This window comes from Notolepis coatsorum (genome assembly GCF_963971535.1).
Source record: "Notolepis coatsorum genome assembly, chromosome: 14".
In the NCBI taxonomy this organism is placed as follows: Eukaryota; Metazoa; Chordata; class Actinopteri; order Aulopiformes; family Paralepididae; genus Notolepis; species Notolepis coatsorum.
This window is the reverse complement of record NC_140178.1, coordinates 70,185,967-70,210,207: the sequence shown is the minus strand read 5'-3', so window position 1 is coordinate 70,210,207 and position 24,241 is coordinate 70,185,967. Positions and strand designations below refer to the sequence as shown.

At 47.1% G+C, this 24,241-nt stretch overlaps 1 protein-coding gene across 1 annotated transcript in view; it reads right to left on the bottom strand.

The window, feature by feature from the left end:
• Window positions 1-24,241, bottom strand: part of cep112 (centrosomal protein 112) — a 395,959-nt gene that overhangs the window by 5,206 nt on the left and 366,512 nt on the right. Inside the window, exon 25 of the mRNA XM_084329136.1 lies at window positions 278-379. Within this exon, the coding sequence (XP_084185262.1) occupies window positions 278-379 (102 nt within the window). The remainder of the gene's footprint in view (window positions 1-277; window positions 380-24,241) is intronic.

Here is a 24,241-nt window from a genome sequence, read left to right as displayed (position 1 = left end):
TTCAAAGTACCTGATGACATCACTGGCAGTGGTGGCCATATTCAAACTCAGTTACTCTCAATAACTGTCTATCCGTTGTGTATCTCCATCAGATGCTATTACAATAATGCCTATCGTACTTTGTAATAACACCCATCAGAGTCTATCAGAAGAGTCGTTATTGTAGTTAATATTGTTGAAGTATTGTCTTGTGGTGTCCCTTGTATTATTGTATTGTGTTTTGATTGTTGTGTTGTAAAAAAAAAAAGTCTATCAGAAGTGCTCTGGTCAGTCTCACCTGAGCTTTGAGGGAAGAGATGGTGTCCTCCAGCTCCTGTTGGAGCTCCGCTGGCATCAACCCTTTTATCTTCGTCTCAAAGCCCCGACGCACTGCGGTCACCTGGGAGGAGACAACAAGACAACAGCAGAGTGATTGATATTAGGTTCTCAAACTGGGGTTCGCAGTGGTATGTCATAAATGTATAGATGTAGCAGTACTGTCTATCTGTATGTCATGTATGTCATATATGTTATGATGAATTGAAAATGGGGGACCCTGATGTAAACAAGACGAAAGTCTTTCTCTGGTCTGCATCCCCTTAACAATTGTGTGTATTGAGCTGTACTGTATTGTACCCATTCTGCAATCTGTTAATACAATTTTCGAGTTTCGAGTTTCTTTAATATTTGTCATACAGAAGTACAGAATACTTTTATACAAAATGCTTCTTACTGTTACGCTCCAGAGACTGTGCAAGACAAGATAAGTATGAAATAAAATAACATAGTAAAATTAGAAGTAAAAAAATGAGGTCACAGTGTTCAGTTTAGACATATGTACAATGTTCGATGCAGAATAGACGTAGTTACCATACAATATACAATACTGTGCAGTGTACTAATATACAATACTATATAGTGCAAGGCAGAAATGGGACGAGGTGCAATTTAGGTACAATTCACAGTAGGTGTACGAGTTGTAGTGCAAATCCTTTATCAATAAATATAAAGTGTAAAGTGTGTTTGTGTGATCTAAAGTGTGGAGAGTGGGTGCTGCAGTGTGTTGTTTGTTTGAGTGAGTGTGTGCGTGTGGGTGTGTGTGCTGTGTGCATTTGATGGTTGTTGCATAGTGTTTATTGTTCGTTTAGCAGCCTGATGGCCTGGGGATAGAAGCTTCTTCTGAGTCTTTCTGTGCTCGCCTTAAGACTCCGGTATCGCTTGCCTGACCGCAGCAGTTCAAAGAGGCAGTTGTTCGGGTGGCTCGAGTCCTTAATAATTCTCTTAGCCTTCCCCTTGCACCGCTTGTTGTAAATGTTCTGGAGGGTGGGAAGCCCCCCTCCAATTGTGCGTTCGGCTGAAAGTGTCACTCTTTGTAGTCTGCTACGGTCTTGTGCAGTGCTATTCCCAAACCAGGAGGTGATGTTGCCGGTCAGGATGCTCTCTATTGTACATGAGTAGAAGTTCCTAAGGATCTTCTGACTGACTTGGAACTTCCTTAGGCGCCTGAGGATGTAGAGGCGTTGTCGTGCCTTCTTCACAACACTGTCAATGTGTGTGGTCCATGTCAAGTCCTCGGATATGTGGGCTCCGAGGTACTTGAAACTGTTCACTCTCTCAACCGGTGCCCCGTCGATGCTGAGGGGGCTGTAGTCCTTGACCCCCGACCTCCTGAAGTCCACAATCATCTCTTTTGTTTAGCTGACGTTCAGGGAGAGGCAGTTCTCCTGACACCACTGTGACAGGTTCTCTACCTCTTCCAGGTAGGCCCTTTCGTCGTTGGCAGAGATCAGGCCCACCACTACTGTGTCATCAGCAAATTTGATGATGGTGTTGTTGTTCCGCTGTGCTACGCAGTCATGTGTGTACAGGGAGTAGAGGAGGGGGCTCAGAACACAGCCCTGGGGGGCCCCTATGTTGAGCGTGATGGATGAGGAGGTGCAGTTGCCGGCTCTTACCACCTGGGGTCTGCCCGTCAGGAAGTCCAAGACCCACTGGCAGAGGTCATAGTTCAAGCCCAGGTCCCTGAGCTTGGCTATGAGTTTGGAGGGGACTATGGTATTGAATGCTGAGCTGTAGTCGATGAACAGCATTCTCACATAGTTCCCCTGCCTCTTGTCCAGGTGTGATGCTGCTGTGTGCAGCACATGGGCTATGGCGTCCTCCGTGGACCTGTTGGGGCGATATGCAAATTGCAGAGGGTCCAGGTTGATGGGGAGGGAGGAACAGATGTAGCCCTTCACTAGCTTCTCAAAGCACTTCATGGCTATGGAGGTGAGGGCTACAGGGCGGTAGTCGTTGAGGCAAGCATGCGTAGATTTTTTGGGTACAGGGATGATGGTGGACTTCTTCAGACAGGTGGGGATGACAGCCTGTTCCAAGGACAGGTTGAAGATGTCAGTGAATACCGGGGCCAGTTGGTCGGCACAGACTTTTAGGACGCGGCCGGGGATGCCGTCCGGTCCTGCTGCCTTCCTGATATTCACTTTTTTAAAGATCCGTCTCACCTCATGCTCTGTTACCCTGAACACTGAGTCTCCATCAGCAGACCCCCCCCCCCCCCATTGCCGTGGTTTGTAGGCTGGTGTTGTTATTCACAGCCTCAAACCTCGCATAGAAGGAATTGAGATCATTTGCTAAGGAGATGTCACTGTTCAGTTTGAGGGGGGTGCCTTTGTAGTCTGTCATTGTTCTGAGGCCCTGCCACATGCCTCTAGAGTCAGCCTGTTCAAACTGAAGTTCAACTTCATTCAATCAATCAATTCAAAACTCTACTGTTAGATTCTGTTCATAGGCTTCACTTTCTCTACTGTTAGATTCTGTTCATAGGCTTCACTTTCTCTACTGTTAGATTCTGTTCATAGGCTTCACTTTCTCTACTGTTAGATTCTGTTCATAGGCTTCACTTTCTCTACTGTTAGATTCTGTTCATAGGCTTCACTTTCTCTACTGTTAGATTCTGTTCATAGGCTTCACTTTCTCTACTGTTAGATTCTGTTCATAGGCTTCACTTTCTCTACTGTTAGATTCTGTTCATAGGCTTCACTTTCTCTACTGTTAGATTCTGTTTATAGGCTTCACTTTCTCTACTGTTAGATTCTGTTCATAGGCTTCACTGTCTCTACTGTTAGACCACTTTTACAGTTGAGTACCTCAGACGAAGAAGCATATATGTCCATTTCATGTTTTCAGAGGAACAATGTTTTCAAACTTTATTATCTTTAAAAAAAATTATCACCCCCCCATGAAATACAAAATATAAAAAACATGACAACACACAATACAATAATAATAATAGACAGGACTTCACAGGACAATAATAGGACTAACAATAACAACAAAAATAATAAATACAAACATAAAAATCGAAATTAAATTATACTATTACAGACGCCACAAAAGACATTTCCTCCCCCACTACCACCCCCCCACCCCAGGACCCCCCAGGACCATCAAACTTTATTATCTAAAGATGGTTGTGTTGTGTTCAAACATAGTGAAAAGCAGTCGGGGTTGAGCAGTTTCTTGTGATATATCACATTCACACTCAAAAAGACTTATATGGTTCTTCGTTGCAAGGGTACAATTATGGAATTCTGTACTATGTATCTTATACAACAAAGTCTAAATATCATCAAATAGGGGTGTGTGGACTTTTTCTTTTATGCATATCAATCTGGATCCTCGACAGGAAACCGTTTGACCACTGATTTATATCACTTAGCAGAGGTCCATACTGCCTTACGAATGAATGAAACAATGGATGAATGAACAAATTAAGACTTTGATACTCTGATTAATATTCAACATATTGTCAAGAAAAAACACTGATTGATTACAAGCAACCGGCAAATACGAATCAAATGAATTCATAATTACTTCATGATTGCTGGGTAATTAGTCCACTTGGTGGTTTAGAGCGCTGTTATCGGCATTCATGAAGCGCTTCCACTACACTACATACACACTCTCGCACTCGCACACACACACACACACACACACACACACACACACAAGATAAACAGCAGACTTGGAAGCGGCACAGTGGGTATCCCCTCTTATTCAGCACTCGCTCTCTCAGTATTCCCTCTCTCTCTCTCTCTCTCTCTCTCTCTCTCTCTCTCTCTCTCTTCACAGCCCCTTCACATCTCACCAGGGGGTCTAGACCAGCCAAGATGGCTCAGACACTCGTCATACCGCCCCCTACTGGCCAACGCTGCTCACGGCACAGGATCTGACGCAGTGCATCTAACAGGGGGGGGGACGGCGCTGCCTGACACAGCTGGGGTTGGGAGAGTCCAGGGGTGACATGGCACAAGGGGTGGGGGGTCAGATCACATCAAACGCTGGGCGTCCGGAGCTTGTGAGCTACTACTATAGCTCCACTGGGAAGGAGGAGCGGAGGAAGTCTGTCTGGGGCTAAATTACACTCTGCTAAACCAGAGTCTGATTACACAAGTTGAAAAGGGTTTGGTTAGAGCAAACCACACTCCTTTACCCGCAAAATGCACATAGACACACACACACACACGTGCAAAAACACAGACATACACATACACACATAAAACCCACACATATCACATACTCTGTCTCTCTCTCTCTTTCTCTCTCACACACACACACACACACACACACACACACACGAGCATGCAGCATTTACAGTACTGTAAATGCATTTACTGCTCTTTGAAAAAAAAGCAACGCTGAGCCAACCAGTCCAGTCTAGTGTTTTTTGGTGAATAGTTTTAACAGAGCTCCAGGAATTGGGAGCCGTGGAAAGTTAGGAGCAGCAGTAGCAATGTCTTCTTCTGCCACATAACTTCCAAGGTGTAACCAGGGGGGGAGAGTCTGATGCCGTGATGTCTTCAACAGAAGCCCGTGTCCAGCTATCATTAAGGAAATCACTTCACTCCTCCTCTCATCATCGTCCTGGCTCCTTCAAGCTGGGGGGGGGGGGAGAGGGGGAGAGAGAGAGAGAGAGAGAGAGAGAGAGAGAGAGAGAGAGAGAGAGAGAGAGAGAAAGAAAGAAAGAGGGAGAGAGAGAGTCGGCAACTGAGGGAGGTGAAGTGTGTGTGTGTGTGGGGGGGGATGCGGGTGCAGGAAAAAAGATTGGTTTTCCTAAAATAATTTTCCTGTTGTGGATTTAACTGATTGTTCTGGCTTTGGGTAATTAATCTTCCTGGGCAACACTGAAAGGGATTGGGAAGCACTTCAAAGCAACCCGAGTATAAATGATCCCAACACGGAGCGGCTTGCTTTGTCCCGGCACAGTGTGCAGTAGATTAGGCCGTCTCCCTCCTCTACGGCCTCCCTTCTTCGTTGGGCCACTAATGTGTGTGTGTGTGTGGGGGGGGGGTCCATCAATTTAACAGAGTTCCCTCTTTCCTTCTTCTTCTCTTGCTTCGTGAGAACGAAGGGGAGGGTAATTTGAGAGACATGGGGATGAAAAAGAAACGTTTCCCTAAAGCCTTAATTTGAGGTGCCAAGGAGTTTAAAAAACTGAAAACAAAACAAAAACAAGAAGAGGGCCGGGGACCGGGACGATCTCTATGTACAGCAGCGCGAGCAGCAGTTATAACAACAAGAAGAGGGCCGGGGACCGGGACGATCTCTATGTACAGCAGCGCGAGCAGCAGTTATAACAACAAGAAGAGGGTCGGGGACCGGGACGATCTCTATGTACAGCAGCGCGAGCAGCAGTTATAACAACAAGAAGAGGGCCGGGGACCGGGACGCGTGTTGCTTTTTAACATGTCATGAGTGCAAGAATGTGACAATTTGACCATGTGACCGCGGCAACGCGGGAGAGCGGCAGTGCGGAAATAGGCTGTCTCTAAGACAAACTCTAACCTTAACCAGCTCCTTAACAGTGCCTAAACTTAACCGTTCTAACCTTAACCAACTCCGAAACAATGCCTAACCTTAACCTTAACCTTAACCATGCCTAACCTTAACCATAGAAAGAATATTGCCATTCTCTAACACAAACTCTAACCTTAACCAGCTCCTTAACAGCGCCTAAACTTAACCGTTCTAACCTTAACCAACTCCGAAACAATGCCTAACCTTAACCTTAACCTTAACCATGCCTAACCTTAACCGGCGAAAGAATACATGTTAAAAAAAAAATCACGTTAAAAAAAAAAATCTCATGGGATTCGAACTCGTCAACAATGAACCGCAGGACCGCTGCTCTGCCAGGTGAGCTGAAGCGCCGAATGAAAATCATGGCGGATTACTTTGGCGGTTACATAATTCCGCTCGCGCTCTGCCGCTCCGCTCGCTCTGCCGCTCCGCTCGCTCTGCCGCTCTGCGGTTGCCGCGCCTGCCGCGGGGCATGGCGCAGCCAATCAGGGAAAACGCGGAAGCAAAAGCAGCACTAATGACATGTTATTAAGCAATAGGTGACCGGGACGATCTCTATGTACAGCAGCGCGAGCAGCAGTTATAACAACATGGCCGGCCAAGACAAAACACACGGCGCTACCTCAGACCGAAGCAACAAACAATGGCAGAATAAACACAAGTGTGTGAGGTTTTGCCCGCTGCTCACTACCTTTTCTCTGTCTTCTTTAAGCCTACTGTTAGGAATTCCCTATTCTCTGTCTTCTTTAAGCCTACTGTTAGGAATTCCCTACTCACTCTCTCTAGCCCCCACCCTCTCGTTCCTTACCCTTAGTGGCCACACCTGTTTGATATTCTATTATCTCTCGCACCTGTGGTGGCAGGCTAATTAGTCCCCCTGTGGGCTTTAAATACCAGGGCGCTTCCCCTCGTTTTGGCGTGGGGTCGTGTTGTATACTTGCCGAGTCATATTCTCTAAACATCTAGACTCTTTCGGGAGATCCTCTGTCTGCCTATGCTGTTCCATTCTCCGGCGTCGAGATGTTTGCTCCAGCCTTCGCCAGCTGTCGCCGTTGCCTGTGGGGGAGACTGGTCTGCGCTCCCTGTACTTCCACGGGAGGCACCCCAGCGTTCCACTGCAGACCCCCGCGCAGCTGTTCGTCCTGACGTACATCCAGACCAGCGCAGACGCTCTCCAGTCCTCAGCGCGCAACGCGCATCTTCCAAGGACGCTCGAGCTTGGCACGCTCTCCAGACCAGCGCGCAACGCGCATCTTCCAAGGACGCTCGAGCTTGGCACGCTCTCCAGACCAGCGCGCAACGCGCATCTTCCAAGAACCCTCGAGCTTGGCACGCTCTCCAGACCAGCGCGCAACGCGCATCTTCCAAGGACGCTCGAGCTTGGCACGCTCTCCAGACCAGCGCGCAACGCGCATCTCCTAGACCTTCGAGCTTGGCACGCTCCTCCGTACCAGCGCACAGATGCGCATCTTCCAGACCTTCGTGCTTGGCACACTCCTCCTCGCAGACGCACCCCGAGGCGTCTCTCTGTTCCGACGCGCACACCAAGGTGTGGCGCGCACTCTGTTCCTCGGCTCCGACAGCGGCTACCCGGTGGACGACATCCTCGCCACCGCCACTGTTCCGACGCGCACACCAAGGTGTGGCGCGCACTCTGTTCCTCGGCTCCGACAGCGGCTACCCGGTGGACGACATCCTCGCCACCGCCACTGTTCCGACGCGCACACCAAGGTGTGGCGCGCACTCTGTTCCTCGGCTCCGACAGCGGCTACCCGGTGGACGACTTCCTCGTCACCGCCGCTGTTCCAGCACCCTGTTCCTCGGCTCCGACAGCGGCTACCCGGTGGACGACATCCTCGCCACCGCCGCTGTTCCAGCGCTCTGTTCCTCGGCTCGGACAGCCAGCCACCCGGTGGCGATGCCCTCGCCCCGTTGCTGTCCCTGTACCTTTACGCATACGCCTGGGTGAGTTTTGATTGTGATGTCACTCACTCAGCGTAGTGCCCTTGCCCCCGTTCCCGCTGCTGTCCCTGTACCTTTACGCATACGCCTGGGTGAGTTTTGATTGTGATGTCACTCACTCAGCGTAGTGCCCTTGCCCCCGTTCCCGCTGCTGTCCCTGTACCTTTACGCATACGCCTGGGTGAGTTTTGATTGTGATGTCACTCACTCAGCGTAGTGCCCTTGCCCCCGTTCCCGCTGCTGTTCCTGTACCTTTACGCATACGCCTGGGTGAGTTTTGATTGTGATGTCACTCTCCCAGCGTATTGCCTCTGTTAGTTAGTTTGGACATTTCATCTCCCAGCGTATTGCCTCTGTTAGTTAGTTTGGACATTTCATCTCCCAGCGTAATGCCTCTGTTTTTGGTTCTCACTTAGAATAGTATTTTTGGACTTTACATCTCCCCCTGTGTGTTTGTCACACGAAGATATTATTACTTTGTTCACTTTGTTATTTTGGACTGTTCTGCACCTGCTCTGTTTTTTCCCCTTTTGTGCATTAACTCTCTCCTCTGTCCTGCAGAGCGGCCCAGATGTTTTCCCACCAGTCCCCAGTTCCTCCCTGTTCCCCAGCCCGCCTCCGCGGTTCTCTGTTCTAGTTCCACCTAGTTCCTGTCCCAAGTTCTCCCCTTCTAGTTCCACCTAGTTCCTGTCCCAAGTTCTCCCCTTCTAGTTCCACCTAGTTCCTGTCCCAAGTTCTCCCCTTCTAGTTCCACCTAGTTCCTGTCCCAAGTTCTCCCCTTCTAGTTCCACCTAGTTCCTGTCCCAAGTTCTCCCCTTCTAGTTCCACCTAGTTCCTGTCCCAAGTTCTCCCCTTCTAGTTCCACCTAGTTCCTGTCCCAAGTGCTCCCCTTCTAGTTCCACCTAGTTCCTGTCCCAAGTTCTCCCCTTCTAGTTCCACCTAGTTCCTTGTCACTAGTTCTCCTAGTCCCTAGTCCTCTGTCCCAAGGCGTTCCCTTAACCTTCCCTAGGCGTTCCCTTAACCTTCCCAAGGCGTTCCCTTAACCTTCCCTTAGGCGTTCCCTTTACCTTCCCCTCTTGTGTTATTCCAGTGTTTTGTGTTTTCTCCCTTAAAGGGACTGTGCCCTTTTTCCCTGTTCTAAATAAATATCTGTTTCTTGGCAAACCATCATACCTGTCTTGTGTTGTGCGATTGGGGTCGGTTACAAACCATAACAGTACGACCCCACCAAATCGACGACCCCAGCCAGCACAGACGGTGTATGTTGAGTTTGCCTTTTTTTTTCTTGTTCCCTCTAGCTCCCCTGTTAGCCCAGTTTAGCTTCCTTGTTAGTCCTGTTTAGCTCCCTGTTAGTTCCCCTGTTAGCTTGTTAGTCTCCCCTCTAGCCCCCCCTGTTAGCCCTGTTAGCTTCCCTGTTAGCCCAGTTTAGCTTCCTTGTTAGTCCTGTTTAGCTCCCTTGTTAGCCTGTTACTCCCCTGTTTAGCTTGTTAGTCTCCCCGGTTAGCTCCCCTGTTTGCTTCCCGTTTTGCCCTGTTTGACCCCCCTGTAGCTAGCCATGCCCTGGCAGCTAACCCAGTCCCTCAGCAGAGCCCCAGTCTGCTAGCTTGGCCCCGGCTGCTAGCACAGCCTCTATGTTAATGCAGCCTTGCAGCTGGCATAGGCCCTGTAGCTAGCCAGGCCCAAGCAGCTAACCCGGTCCCTCTGCATGGCCTCCACTTTTTTGTGTAGAATCTCACACAGCTAGGACTGTCCTTCCAGCTAGCTTGTGCTCTCATGCTGGTCCAGCCCTGTCTGCCAGCCTAGCTCCGGCAGCTAGCGCAGCCTCTATGTTAATGTAGCAGTACAGCTGGCATAGGCCCTGTAGCTATCAGTGCCTTGGCAGCTACCCTTTCCCCCTGCTAGCCTAGCTCGGCAGCTAGCGCAGCCTCTATGTTGATGTAGCAGTACAGCTAGCATAGGCCCTGTAGCTATCAGTGCCCTGGCAGCTAACCTTCCCTCTGCTAGCCCTTTCCCGGTGCTACCATGGTTACCCCTTTGCTACCCTGCTTGCCCCTCAGTTCTCTAGACCAGTTCTCTAAACCAGTTCTCTAGACCAGTTCTCTAGCCCGGTTCTCTAGCCCAGTTCTCTAGACCAGTTCTCTAGACCAGTTCTCTAGACCAGTTCCTCTAGACTAGTTCTCTAGACCCAGTTCCTCTAGACCAGTTCCTCTTGACCAGTTCCCCCAGTTGCCCCTCTGCTACCCTAGTTACCCCTCGGCGACCCTGTTTCTTTTGCTAGCCCCACTCTTGTGGTGGCTTCCCCTGCTGGCTTGGCCAGTACCTCTTGTTTTGCCCCCTGCCACTCTGTCTGTATTTGTTTTGGGTCGCCGGGTGGCTCCCGTTGGAGGGGGGGATACTGTGAGGTTTTGCCCGCTGCTCACTACCTTTTCTCTGTCTTCTTTAAGCCTACTGTTAGGAATTCCCTATTCTCTGTCTTCTTTAAGCCTACTGTTAGGAATTCCCTACTCACTCTCTCTAGCCCCCACCCTCTCGTTCCTTACCCTTAGTGGCCACACCTGTTTGATATTCTATTATCTCTCGCACCTGTGGTGGCAGGCTAATTAGTCCCCCTGTGGGCTTTAAATACCAGGGCGCTTCCCCTCGTTTTGGCGTGGGGTCGTGTTGTATACTTGCCGAGTCATATTCTCTAAACATCTAGACTCTTTCGGGAGATCCTCTGTCTGCCTATGCTGTTCCATTCTCCGGCGTCGAGATGTTTGCTCCAGCCTTCGCCAGCTGTCGCCGTTGCCTGTGGGGGAGACTGGTCTGCGCTCCCTGTACTTCCACGGGAGGCACCCCAGCGTTCCACTGCAGACCCCCGCGCAGCTGTTCGTCCTGACGTACATCCAGACCAGCGCAGACGCTCTCCAGTCCTCAGCGCGCAACGCGCATCTTCCAAGGACGCTCGAGCTTGGCACGCTCTCCAGACCAGCGCGCAACGCGCATCTTCCAAGGACGCTCGAGCTTGGCACGCTCTCCAGACCAGCGCGCAACGCGCATCTTCCAAGAACCCTCGAGCTTGGCACGCTCTCCAGACCAGCGCGCAACGCGCATCTTCCAAGGACGCTCGAGCTTGGCACGCTCTCCAGACCAGCGCGCAACGCGCATCTCCTAGACCTTCGAGCTTGGCACGCTCCTCCGTACCAGCGCACAGATGCGCATCTTCCAGACCTTCGTGCTTGGCACACTCCTCCTCGCAGACGCACCCCGAGGCGTCTCTCTGTTCCGACGCGCACACCAAGGTGTGGCGCGCACTCTGTTCCTCGGCTCCGACAGCGGCTACCCGGTGGACGACATCCTCGCCACCGCCACTGTTCCGACGCGCACACCAAGGTGTGGCGCGCACTCTGTTCCTCGGCTCCGACAGCGGCTACCCGGTGGACGACATCCTCGCCACCGCCACTGTTCCGACGCGCACACCAAGGTGTGGCGCGCACTCTGTTCCTCGGCTCCGACAGCGGCTACCCGGTGGACGACTTCCTCGTCACCGCCGCTGTTCCAGCACCCTGTTCCTCGGCTCCGACAGCGGCTACCCGGTGGACGACATCCTCGCCACCGCCGCTGTTCCAGCGCTCTGTTCCTCGGCTCGGACAGCCAGCCACCCGGTGGCGATGCCCTCGCCCCGTTGCTGTCCCTGTACCTTTACGCATACGCCTGGGTGAGTTTTGATTGTGATGTCACTCACTCAGCGTAGTGCCCTTGCCCCCGTTCCCGCTGCTGTCCCTGTACCTTTACGCATACGCCTGGGTGAGTTTTGATTGTGATGTCACTCACTCAGCGTAGTGCCCTTGCCCCCGTTCCCGCTGCTGTCCCTGTACCTTTACGCATACGCCTGGGTGAGTTTTGATTGTGATGTCACTCACTCAGCGTAGTGCCCTTGCCCCCGTTCCCGCTGCTGTTCCTGTACCTTTACGCATACGCCTGGGTGAGTTTTGATTGTGATGTCACTCTCCCAGCGTATTGCCTCTGTTAGTTAGTTTGGACATTTCATCTCCCAGCGTATTGCCTCTGTTAGTTAGTTTGGACATTTCATCTCCCAGCGTAATGCCTCTGTTTTTGGTTCTCACTTAGAATAGTATTTTTGGACTTTACATCTCCCCCTGTGTGTTTGTCACACGAAGATATTATTACTTTGTTCACTTTGTTATTTTGGACTGTTCTGCACCTGCTCTGTTTTTTCCCCTTTTGTGCATTAACTCTCTCCTCTGTCCTGCAGAGCGGCCCAGATGTTTTCCCACCAGTCCCCAGTTCCTCCCTGTTCCCCAGCCCGCCTCCGCGGTTCTCTGTTCTAGTTCCACCTAGTTCCTGTCCCAAGTTCTCCCCTTCTAGTTCCACCTAGTTCCTGTCCCAAGTTCTCCCCTTCTAGTTCCACCTAGTTCCTGTCCCAAGTTCTCCCCTTCTAGTTCCACCTAGTTCCTGTCCCAAGTTCTCCCCTTCTAGTTCCACCTAGTTCCTGTCCCAAGTTCTCCCCTTCTAGTTCCACCTAGTTCCTGTCCCAAGTTCTCCCCTTCTAGTTCCACCTAGTTCCTGTCCCAAGTGCTCCCCTTCTAGTTCCACCTAGTTCCTGTCCCAAGTTCTCCCCTTCTAGTTCCACCTAGTTCCTTGTCACTAGTTCTCCTAGTCCCTAGTCCTCTGTCCCAAGGCGTTCCCTTAACCTTCCCTAGGCGTTCCCTTAACCTTCCCAAGGCGTTCCCTTAACCTTCCCTTAGGCGTTCCCTTTACCTTCCCCTCTTGTGTTATTCCAGTGTTTTGTGTTTTCTCCCTTAAAGGGACTGTGCCCTTTTTCCCTGTTCTAAATAAATATCTGTTTCTTGGCAAACCATCATACCTGTCTTGTGTTGTGCGATTGGGGTCGGTTACAAACCATAACAGAGAGAGAGATTGTCGGGGTGCACCCCTTAAAGAGATGGGGAGGGGGGGGCCCTACTTGCGATGAGGTACAGTGAAGTATAGAGCTGTCTACCTGGCCCCTAGCCTAACAACTTCAGACCAGCTGGGTTTGATCAGTAGTCTTTGGACCGAAACACTGTTATAATCACGGCATTACACCGATGTCATTGAATGGAATGTCCACAGCTCTGTTCTGACGCTTTGTAACGGCTGCATGTGGATCGACGTGAGCCTAGCCGCTTTACCTGTATGCCAGTGCTTAACAATCTTGCAAGAATCAAGAGCCCCCAGGCCTTCAGACTGCTCAATGTGGACTCAATGTAACATAATTCATCCATTCTACATTCATTGTTGTAGGGTCATACAGAACCAAGCATTTCACTATATTGTATATGTACCTCATATGTGACAAATAAAACAAAACTTGAACGTTAGGAAACGTTTTTGGAAAGCAGAGAGCGTAAAAAAAAAGAATTCTAAATATATACAGTGTATTATATGATATATAAGCCTGCAGGTAGAAGATATACATAGCTTATAGTACGGTTGGATTGAGAGACAAAAGCTTTTGTAATCCCATCCTTGCACCGTATGGTTCACTAGGACTTTGTCCTGGTTTTTACTCTGCGCCGGGTGGGGGTGGAGGCAGCAGCCATTTTTATAGCGATGCCTCTGTTGTGGCTAAGTGTGCTCGGCTAGCGCCGCCTAGACATACAAACATCTGCAGAGGCGGGCAACGTACCAAACTCAGCTTCCTGTCAGGGATGGTGTGTCCCAAAAGAGTCAAACTGGAATTAACATGGAACATCTCGAAAACTCACAAATGATTCCCTCCTTCCTCAACCCCTCCCTTGAGAGACACAGTTCTTGGTACAGTAAAGGTGCATTTGTTGTTGGTTTGCTTTCTTTCATTTGAACGGCGCCCGCTAAACAAGCCTCGACGCGAAGGTTAGTTTCCCCCCTGCGGTCACTGGCGACAGACTCCGGTGGAGAGCGAGAGGGACAGAAAGATAGAGGGAGGGAGAGGAGAGATCCACGCCGCTAATCTCCAAAGCATCCGGCCGTCTGAGCCAGAAGAAGAGCGAGGGACTTTGACTTTCCACAGAAGGAATAAAAAAAAAAAAAAAAAAAAAAATGATTTGCACCCCCCCCCCTTTTTCTTTTACAAGATTTTGTTTGTTCCAGATGAAGCGCCTTTTCGACTGAGAGAAGCAGCAGCAGCCCCCCCCCCCCCCGCCCCCCCCCCTCCGTCATCTTAAAGTGACACCATTTCATCTATATATAGGCGTTAGATTGTGTGGCTGGTTCTGACTCTACCCTCGTGCTCAGTAACGCAAGGTTTCTGACAGCTGCCAGCAGGAGAAGGAACAAGGCCTCCACACTATGAACGTTCAAATGAAGTTTCTCACGTCGTCGCCGAGCTTGATGTATGCTAATGAAGAATGTGTACACATGTGTGTGTGTGTGTGTGTGTGGGGGGTTGGTGGTGATAGACTAGCTGTTGGAAGATTCCAAAGTGACAAAAACCTTGTCAGGAACAAGGGGGTACATCAAAAACAAATGCCACTCACAAAGTTTGCGTTTCGGTGAGGAGCGACTTAAAAAAAAAGAAAAAAAAATGTGCCGCTTGAGGGGGGGGGGGGGGGGGGGGGGGGGGAATAAACTGCTAATAAAAACTGGAAAAAATAAAGAAAAAGGCAGGAACACATTAGAAATGAGAGCAGATCTCGGGTGAAGCTCTTACCGTGAGTTCAGATACGACGTTAAGAGAGAAACAGTGTCTCGCTTCAGTAGCTACTCGTTTCTGTCAGTTTCATGACTACCAACACTGCCGTGGAGACATGCCAGTGTGTTCTGGTCTCAACATTGGCATTGTTGACATTTACAATAACGAGACCATTTCTAAATGTAACCTATTCCATATCTATATGTCACAGAGCGTTCATAGCAGTCTATTTCATATTCGTTGTACCTATATTTTCTCCATCTCACCTGGCGATTTTTCCGCTGGTGAGTGAACACTGCTTGTGCTGCCTAGAGCAGCCGTGTCTGTTTGTATGCATTCACGTTTCGCTCTGCGTTGTATTTGAACGTACCGTTCAAACGAAACTATGGGACGGGTTGGGAGGTCCTGATGTATAGTTCTACGTGTGCTTCAAGCACAGTGGGTGGGTGGGGGAGTCCGAGCTTACAGGACTTTAGTCCCACTGCATTTCCAAACTCTGCCTACATCGATAGCTAGAGCAAACCGTAGTATGGATATTTTTTTAAACCCGGCTACCAGGTTGCGTGAGGATACTTCTGTGAAACCTGATCAGTTCACACAGAGCCACATCATTATGTATTTATATACAAAGAGCTTGTGTGCTCTTCAACGCTCCACTCCTCAAGGAGAACTGGAAACCACATGCAACCAAAAGCGAGAAGCGCTGATCCGCCATCTTAAGAGCACGCAAGGAGCCAGTGAGGGCCCCTGGTAGAGCGAGGCAGGCAACATCTGTGTGAAGCCTTGGCAGAAAGGCTGTTTTAGCGTGTGAGGGATCGGATTACAAAGACACGTCTTGGCAGATAAAGTAGGACAATATCATTGTTATATCATTGTGGGGAGGGTGAGAGGAGGCCCTCAGGTTTTATTACCACACATGCACGCACACCACACACACACACTCCACAATTCACACACAGAAATGTATACAAGTGCATGTGTACACAGACTCAAGAGAGGATGCTCTCTTATTCACATTGTACATCACAGAGAGAGAGAGAGAGAGAGAGAGAGAGAGAGAGAGAGAGAGAGAGAGAGAGAGAGAGAGAGAGAGAGAGAGAGAGAGAGAGAGAGAGAGAGAGATACGCCTGACCTTACCAGGCAGGTATGTGGGTTTATGAGGTGACAGTGAGCTACACTGACTCTCTCCTCATATGGGGAGCAGCATCATCACTGTACAGCACAAGACAGCCCCCCCCCCACACACTGACAAACAGACTGACAGGCAGATCAGAAGGTAAACACAGAGCCAACAGCTAAATTCTGTGTCTTGGTCAGTGGTCATTGAAGTGGGGTTGCAACTGTCCAAGCTGTCTGACTGGAGAACTTCCATAGTAGCCGGGACTTCACTGCTTCTAACACTGACCCCATGGAGAGTTCAGGTCAATGAACCTGGAAGGAGACTGGAACATATCTGTCATTCTTTCTGTCATTTCTTTCTGTCTTTCTTTCTATCAAACAAAATACAAAAATCACACACAAAAAGACAAAACAATCAACAAATTACTAGACAAAACAGACACAACCACCACCCCGTACACAAACACACATGTACACACACACGTACACACACACACACACACACACGTACACACACACGTACACACACACACACACACACGCACACGCACACACACACACACACGTTGCAATCGAATATACCAAAGTAGATCACATATATCACAATCCAGAAAAAATAAAGGTTATTTAAAAACAGGGGAACTACACCCTATTTATGATTTCATACATGTTATTTCTAAAGACAATACATATTAGTGAATATGAACAACACTCCCAAATCGAAAAGGTGCTAAAACTCTAATCTGTGATGTCATCGATTATAAAGTCTGAAGCTGCTCCATAGACAATGAATTGGGAAAGATGGTATAGGTGACACAGAGCATCCAGGATAATATTCTGAACATATGGGTACATTTTCTGTGAACTGAAAACATGATGCTTATTTAGGTATAAAAACTAAATAATACAAACATTGGACCTCATGATTGAACTTGTCCGTAAGTCAGACCAGGCTGCAGAAACAAATTAGTGGGGGGGCATAACATGTTCTCGGGGGGGCACAATGGTTTTTCAACACAGGTTCCCTTTTATACATTTCAGCTGGGACAGCGGCGCTGTGGCTTGCTTGGCGCTGCCCACAGTGCTGAACTAAACAGCAGAGAGGCAATTGAAAAATCTAATTTCTCTCTATCTTAAGAACATTCACTTATACAAAAACAGACTGAACGGATATATATAACAGACCTGCTGGGGCAGCGGACTGAGAGCAGGGGACACAAACAGGCTGGATAAGATGGTCAGGAAGGCCAGTAGCGTGGTTGGGGTGGAGCTGGACTCTAGCGAGGGTGGCGGAGAGGAGGAACCTTGCTAAGCTCCAGGCCATCAGGGAAAAACCCTCCCACCCACTATACACAGACTTGGCTGACAGGAGGAGCATGTTATAGGCTCACACTACCTAAATGCAGCACTGAACGGCACAGGAAGTCCTTCATTCCGACAGCCATCAGACTATACAATGCATCACTGTGCCTCACTGCATCACTGAGCACAGAGTGACAGTTACCATCTTCCTGGACTCTTACTTTTTAAACAGCACTGTGCAATATTACACCTACTGTAGACTTCAGTATATTTTTACTGTATTTATTTACTGTATCTTTTATAACATTTTTATTCTATTTCATTTGATTCTATTCTTAGGCCATTTGTTTTGTTATTCTTATTCGTGACTTGTTCTGTCTAAATGTTTAATGTTGAGTGATTTGCAGTGTAAAATTTCCCTCAGGATAATACATTTCTATTCTATTCTATTCTATATCTTTGAAAAGTCTCCATTTATTCAACACTTCTGAATTCACTGACAAACTGAACTGAACTGACAAAAATAAGGTGCATAAAAAAGAAATTCTCCACAGGCTACTCACCATCATTAGTAGAGCGGCAAGTGGCGTTTGGGGACAGAGTGAAATCTTCTTAAAACACTGTCCCTCCAACTCATTCCTGAACTTTTTTGTTAAGTCCTTCTCAAATGCCAACTGAATTAACACTTTGGTCGCCAGGCTTAAATTCAGAATAAACCATCCCACGCCAGCTCTATTTGTCTATGGAGAAGTTCCCCTTCTTTGCAGGGCTATAACTTTTTAAATTGTATTGCTAAATTGACATTACTATGGCCCATTCAACATCAAGTATCTATTGTTCAGGGTGTAGCAAAGTTATACTTTTTCATTCACATATTCATACTAAAATACGGTCTAAAGTATAAGTATGTTTTTATCGTTTTCTGCAGCTTTCTCCAGAACGTGATTTATAGCCCTAAATGCATTATATTGATGATTGTATACAGTTTGATAGCAATCGGCGCGAGATAAAACATTTCAAATGGACGTGCTTCTAGAAGTTACTACTTATCATCTGATGTTGACCGGATGGGGGGGGGGGTCGTTTATAATTCCGTGGCCAACGTTAGATGATTCATCTAGTGTGGGTGATATGATCATCAGAGCAGTTTATATCGAACACGTTAAAAAAAAACGCTGAATCTTACCGTAGCTTCCTCGGGCCGTTGGGCGATGAGCGTGGAGCAGAAATATTCCTATTATGGGATGTAGAAATATGCGATCCATCTCCAGGTTGTATAATAGTATATACGTCCAAATCATGTTGTTTATCGAGTTATTGGTAACGGATTGCTATCCATTGTGTCTAGCTTGAGTCCCGGGACTATTAGCGAGTGATCGGACCGAATTGGAATGAGCACCAGCTTCCGGTTTCCGGTTTGAGCGATCCGCCGATCGGCCACCAGATGGCGCTCTTGAACCGTTGTAGAGTTGAGAGGGGATCAACAGTATATCTCAAGTCTCCGGGGGAGAAATATGATTTCGATCACAGATTTTTGAAATATTGATATCAATGACGTGTTACGGCGTCTTTGGCAGAATGAGCATGGCGGGGAATGACGTGGTAAGGCGTTTTTGGCGACCATAGTGTTAAATTGGCCTTGCGTCGATGAAGCATACTAAGGCGATGTTCTGTAAAGACGTTCTTGAGGGTAGAAAATGAATTCTCACAGAGTGCCGTGCTAGCTTCAGTAGTGTTGTTGTTGACATCAGTGCCCACTAGGGCTGTCCCAGACTAAAGATTTGGATAGTTGACTTTGATTGACCAAACATTTTTTTATTTATTTTTTTTTACCAGGGTGGGCACAGCTGACTCTGTGGGCGGGCCCGGCCCCCTAATACCCGCCCATGGCGCCGGGTCTGCCGTAAGTATCTTCGTAAATATCTTCGTAAGAACAAACTTACGAAAGATCTCCTCCGGATTCCTGAATGTGTGAAAAGGTGTTCGTAAATAGCCAAAGTGTTGCTGTGATCCCCCGAAAGAAGAATGTCACTCATTCTTAAACTGAAAGCGTGTTCTCGTACACGTGAATTTGCATACAGAAACGTTCCGCCAGCTCCTTATAAGGCACACAACCACAGCACTGTGTGAAAAAATATTCAACAGACTGATCAAAAGTAGATTAGATTAGATAAAAATGTATTGTCATTATACAGCACAAGTACATTACAACGAAAGTAAGTTTGGCATCTAAACAGAGTACAAATGTAACAGTAAATGTAACAATAGTAACATACAATGCACAGGTGATTAAACTGAGTATAAAATACTACAGAGTAATAGTGCTCATCAGATACATGTACAGAGTATTAATATGTACAGTGATACAAGTATAAAGACCCTATAGTATTAAGCATACTGTAGAACATCTTAGTGTGACATCTTATTTAGTAGTGTCAATACAGGTACAAGGCCACCCAGAAAAATCTGCATGGGACAAGCCCAAGAGCGCGCAGCTCTGTGTGAATCCTCACCAAGCCGCCTACATCAGACTGCTGCATCATTGCTAATAAACTATAGATTTATATGGAATCTGTTAAACTTACCCTTTTTGTCGGTTGTCATTTGTGTGGGTTCAACTCGTGAACAGTAAGATGAGCAGGAGAATGTTTCTCCACTGGCTCTTACAATGTGCACACTAAGCAATGTAAACATTTATAAAACCAACAATAAATAATAACAATAGAGAACGGTATATGGAATATTAATACAACATGCATAGGTGGCGGGTAATGAAGGCTAGGGTAGGCTAAGCCTTCCCAAATGTTATGCTGGGAAAATTATATATGTGTGCAGCATTATATTAAATATTATATAAAAAAATGGGGGACCCCGATGTAAACAACCCGAAAGTCTTTTTCTGGTCTGCATCCTCTTAGCTGTTTGTTTTGTATTGAGCCATACTGTATTGTACCCATTCTGCAATTTGTTAATAAAGTTTTCAATCAATCAATCGATTATATAGGCTATTATATTGTGTGTGTGTGTGTGTTGTCGCTGCAGCCCCCTGGTGACAATCAGGTGATAATTCAGCAAGGTGATTATGGGTAGGCGGTAACGGAAACGATCTTCATTTAAAAAAAAGTTGTCCATAAACACAAAATCCTCTCAAGAAATATGTGCGTCCAAACGAAAACACTGAAATGCTGTAACGCTGCCACAAATGTACAAAATAAACGCCTTTCCGGTGTTTTAGACTTCGCTCTTTATTTTGAAATCCCCCGACCGGAAGTATTATTGTTGTTATCTTGTTGTAACCTATCTATGAGCGGAACAACTTGTGTTGTCCGGTTCTGTGTTTTTGAGCTAACGCTAATACAAATGTTGAGATTGTTGGTGAACAACTAACGAACAACTAACTTTAGGTTAGTTTTAACGTTAGTTAACGTTAGATAAGTTAACGTTAGCTAGCAGCAGGGATGGACGCCGTTGTGCAAATGCAGCTACAGGCAATTGATGATGAGGAGGAAGAGCTGCTGATTTTAATCGGCAGGAGAGAGTATAATAGCTCTGTGGTGCGGTCGTAGGCACGACAGCGCAGCTCGAACTACTGTTGTATTAAATTAATTGATTGATGTTTAACTTGTCCCTGTGTGTCCAGTCCTTTCGACTAGCCCCACCCGTTAATTTATTTTGAAATTTTTTTATTGATATTTTTCCCCCTCCTTTTTCCTCCGATTTTTCTCCCATCCCAATGTTAGTCGTTATGCCAATTCCCAATCCCCTTCCTGGTCGCTGCGCACTTACCCCCCACAGTCGGTCTGGGAGAGTGGAGGCTATCACGTGCTTCCTCCGACACACGTCTAGCCAATCAACCGCTTCTTTTCACCTGGCAGCGCGGACTCTCACTGAGAGGGTGTAACGTGTGGAAGGATCACACTACCCCCCTTAGATCCTATCCACGCTGAGCAGGCGCCCCGACCGAACTGTAGGAGTCGCTGTTTACAACGACCCGGACCCACCCCACCAGTTTTCCCACCCTCTAATACTGCCAATTGTATTAGTGTGAACGGCCAGCCAAGCTGGTGACACGCCGGGAGCTGGATTCGAATATATGTTATCATGTTTCTTTTTTGTTGGCTGGGTTTGCGCATGCGGATTAAGGGAGAGGTGGGCTATCGCGTCATCGGTCCAGGAAAGATGCGTACTGGCTTGTAAATACGGGAATGCAAGGGTGGTGTTCTCAGATTTGTTCACGCTGGGACCCGTTTTCAGAAAATAGCGTATTCAGGCTCCCAGAACGCGGTACCATGTGGACAAAACGTGCATACGATAAAATACTTTGGCGGTTACACCCAAAATCGTATCCATCTGGACATGGCCTTAAGTATATATATATATATATATATATATATATATATATATATAAAAAAAAAAAAAAAAAAAAAAAGTCTGGCCATGTAGCCAATCACATCCTGATCCCACCACAAAGCATCATTTATATTTTGTAAACATCCGCATTCCGAATTTCCATCCGCCAATCACTTTGTAGCAAACACCAGCGCGCTATTTTGAGTCAAATCTCAAAAAGCTAAATGGATATACAGGCAAAAGGCAAAAGATTAAAGTAATTCAGAAGCTGCCAGCAGCATCACCAGTGATCGCAGCCCTGCAGCCACAGCCCCTGGGCATAACACCGGATCACCTGAGGCTGCAGCCGGCCATGTGAGGAGTGATAACCCGGGAGGGGGAGGTAACATTGCCGGTAATCCACCCCACACTGCGAACACCAGCTGCTAGGACAGAGAGACTTCGGCTCAGCTTCTTCCCCCAGGCCATCAGAGCCCTGAACACTGAACTCTCCACACACAAGCACACATGAGCACACGCACAACACAATCACTGTACACGCTCACACACTAGCAGCCACTTTAACATGAGCAGGCACATACTCATGCTGCACACGCCCACACTTATGGCCACTAAGGAAGGGTCACTTTAAAAATAGTATAGTATAACCGGAGATTGTATAAATTAGCATGTACAGAAAGACACTACCAAAGGACCTAGTATGTCCTCCATGCTCTGTAAATAACTTACGTACATATACCGATATGCCCTAACATGTTACTTGTTTATTGCACAATGGTACTTGTTTATTGCACAATGTTGATTCTATTATATGTTATTTGCACATTGTTGCGGGCAAGACCACCCGCATTTCATTGTATACTTGTATGCCGTGACAAATAAATCTCTTGACTTGACTTGACTGATTTGGGAGAAAAATATGTCGGCACCGCGACTTGTGAGCGGTCTTTCTCAGCAATTAGGCGCATCTGAAACTGGCTAAGAACAACAATGCGCCAGGAGAGACTGTCAACTCTGAGGCCCTGTCCACACGAGAGTTTGGATTTAATATGACCGAAGTTTGAAAAAATAAAACTCCGTCCACACGGTGAACACAGGTGAACAACCGTGTATAACTGCGTACTCACGGGCAGAGCTGGAACCCAGCAACCGATACATTTAGTACAATGTAATACAATGCCAAAGCAGTAGGCGGCGATGTTGTTCAGACATGAAGGCCATTTCAACCAATCAGAAAAGACTGAACGCTCACTAAACTTCCTGTTGGGTCGCGATCTGCCATTAATTAACTGAAGAAGAAGAAGTAACGTTACCGATATGAAATGGATGTAAACGTTATTTAACAGATTGCAGAATGGGTACAATACAATACGGCTCAATACAAACAATTGTTAAGGGGATGCAGTCTGGACTGGGTTCCTTATAACAATAACTTGACAACACATGAGTTTAGTTTAGCTGCAGCTACATGTTTACTCTGAGCGTCAACGGACATCAGTCGATCACAACACTCTTCAACACAGACGATACGTTTTGAACAAAAGTTTGTTACAATCATTTTCATATAACGCTACTTGGGACAGCTCTGCTGTAAACACTGGTGTAGTTGGCTCTGCTCTAATCTCTCTACCCCGCGGTCTGCCGTGAACATGGGGAATAATTGCGACAGCTCTGCTGTAAACACTGGGAATAACCTCGGTTGCTATGCCCACACGCAACTGCAAAACCGCACAACTTCACCCTGGCCACCGGTTTCAAAAGACCGCGGTTGCAGTGTAGCAAATCCCCGGTTGTGTGTGGCCGAACAGTGCAACTGCGCACATACAATCACGGTTACATTAAACCCAGCGTTCGTGTGGACGGGGCCTGAGTCTACTTCACATTGAAAGTGATCTCACAGACAAACTAACCCCCTAACCAAAAAAATTGTTAAAATCCTGAAAATGAATAAATACTCGATATGTATGGTGAGGACTGAAGTTAATAATGATATTCATGGTAAAAAATTTGAACAATACATGAAAAAGATATGTTTTACTGAGATCGCAGTTTCCGTCACTAGGGAGAAAGGTGGGAGTTTTTTTAAGGTTGACGGGAGGGTTAAAGCAGAAAAGATCATTGATGCCTACGATGCCAAGACAAAACGTTGCATATTGCTGCATTAAGGCAAGACAATGGGTAATCATATTGGATGCCTTAATTTGCACTATATATTAAATGAGTGGGGCTCGCTGTAGTAGCCTAGTGGGTGTGTGTATTCTCGCCCCATTACAGCAACACAGACCAAAGACTCCCAACTATAGCCTCGCTAATGTTCGGCTCACCCGCCGCCTATGACAACATGGCAAATATATAGCCTACATGAAAGGAATGGGATGTGCTGAGAGCAGAATGTAGATGTGTCCATTCTATTCCACTATAGCTATATCCGTGCGATTGTTTGGATTTATTATTTATTTATTCACTGTCATTTGCAGTGTTTGTGTAGTGCTTTTATTTATTTGAGTCATGATTTAGTTTGAGTCTTGACTATACATGTAAAATGTAATTGTTAATGATACAAATATTGTCGTATTCATTATTATTATACTTTTTTAAATCCAATGATGTCTGTAGAATCGACGTGAACGCAATCACTAATGATTTCTCACAAATTAAGCCCTTAAGAATATGGGCACACACCAGTCTGTCCTATCTATGACTGCTTTTCCGCGTTCGTAAATCCTGTTGTTAGCTATGAATGAATCCCCGAAAAGAAATCGTTCGATCCTGCCAAAATTGGCAGAGAAGTTCGTAAGTGGAGTTACGAAGACATTTGTTTGTAACTTTCTCGTAAGTCCGTTCGATCACATGGACCATTCTGTCTATCCACAAGTGGCTCCTGACTTTAGAGTTTTAGCACTTTTTATATTTGGGAGAGTTGTTGTTCAAATATGTTCTGGACTGTCTTTAGGAATAAAATGTATGAATTCATAAATTGGGTGTAGTTGGGTGTGTTTTACATTTTCTTAT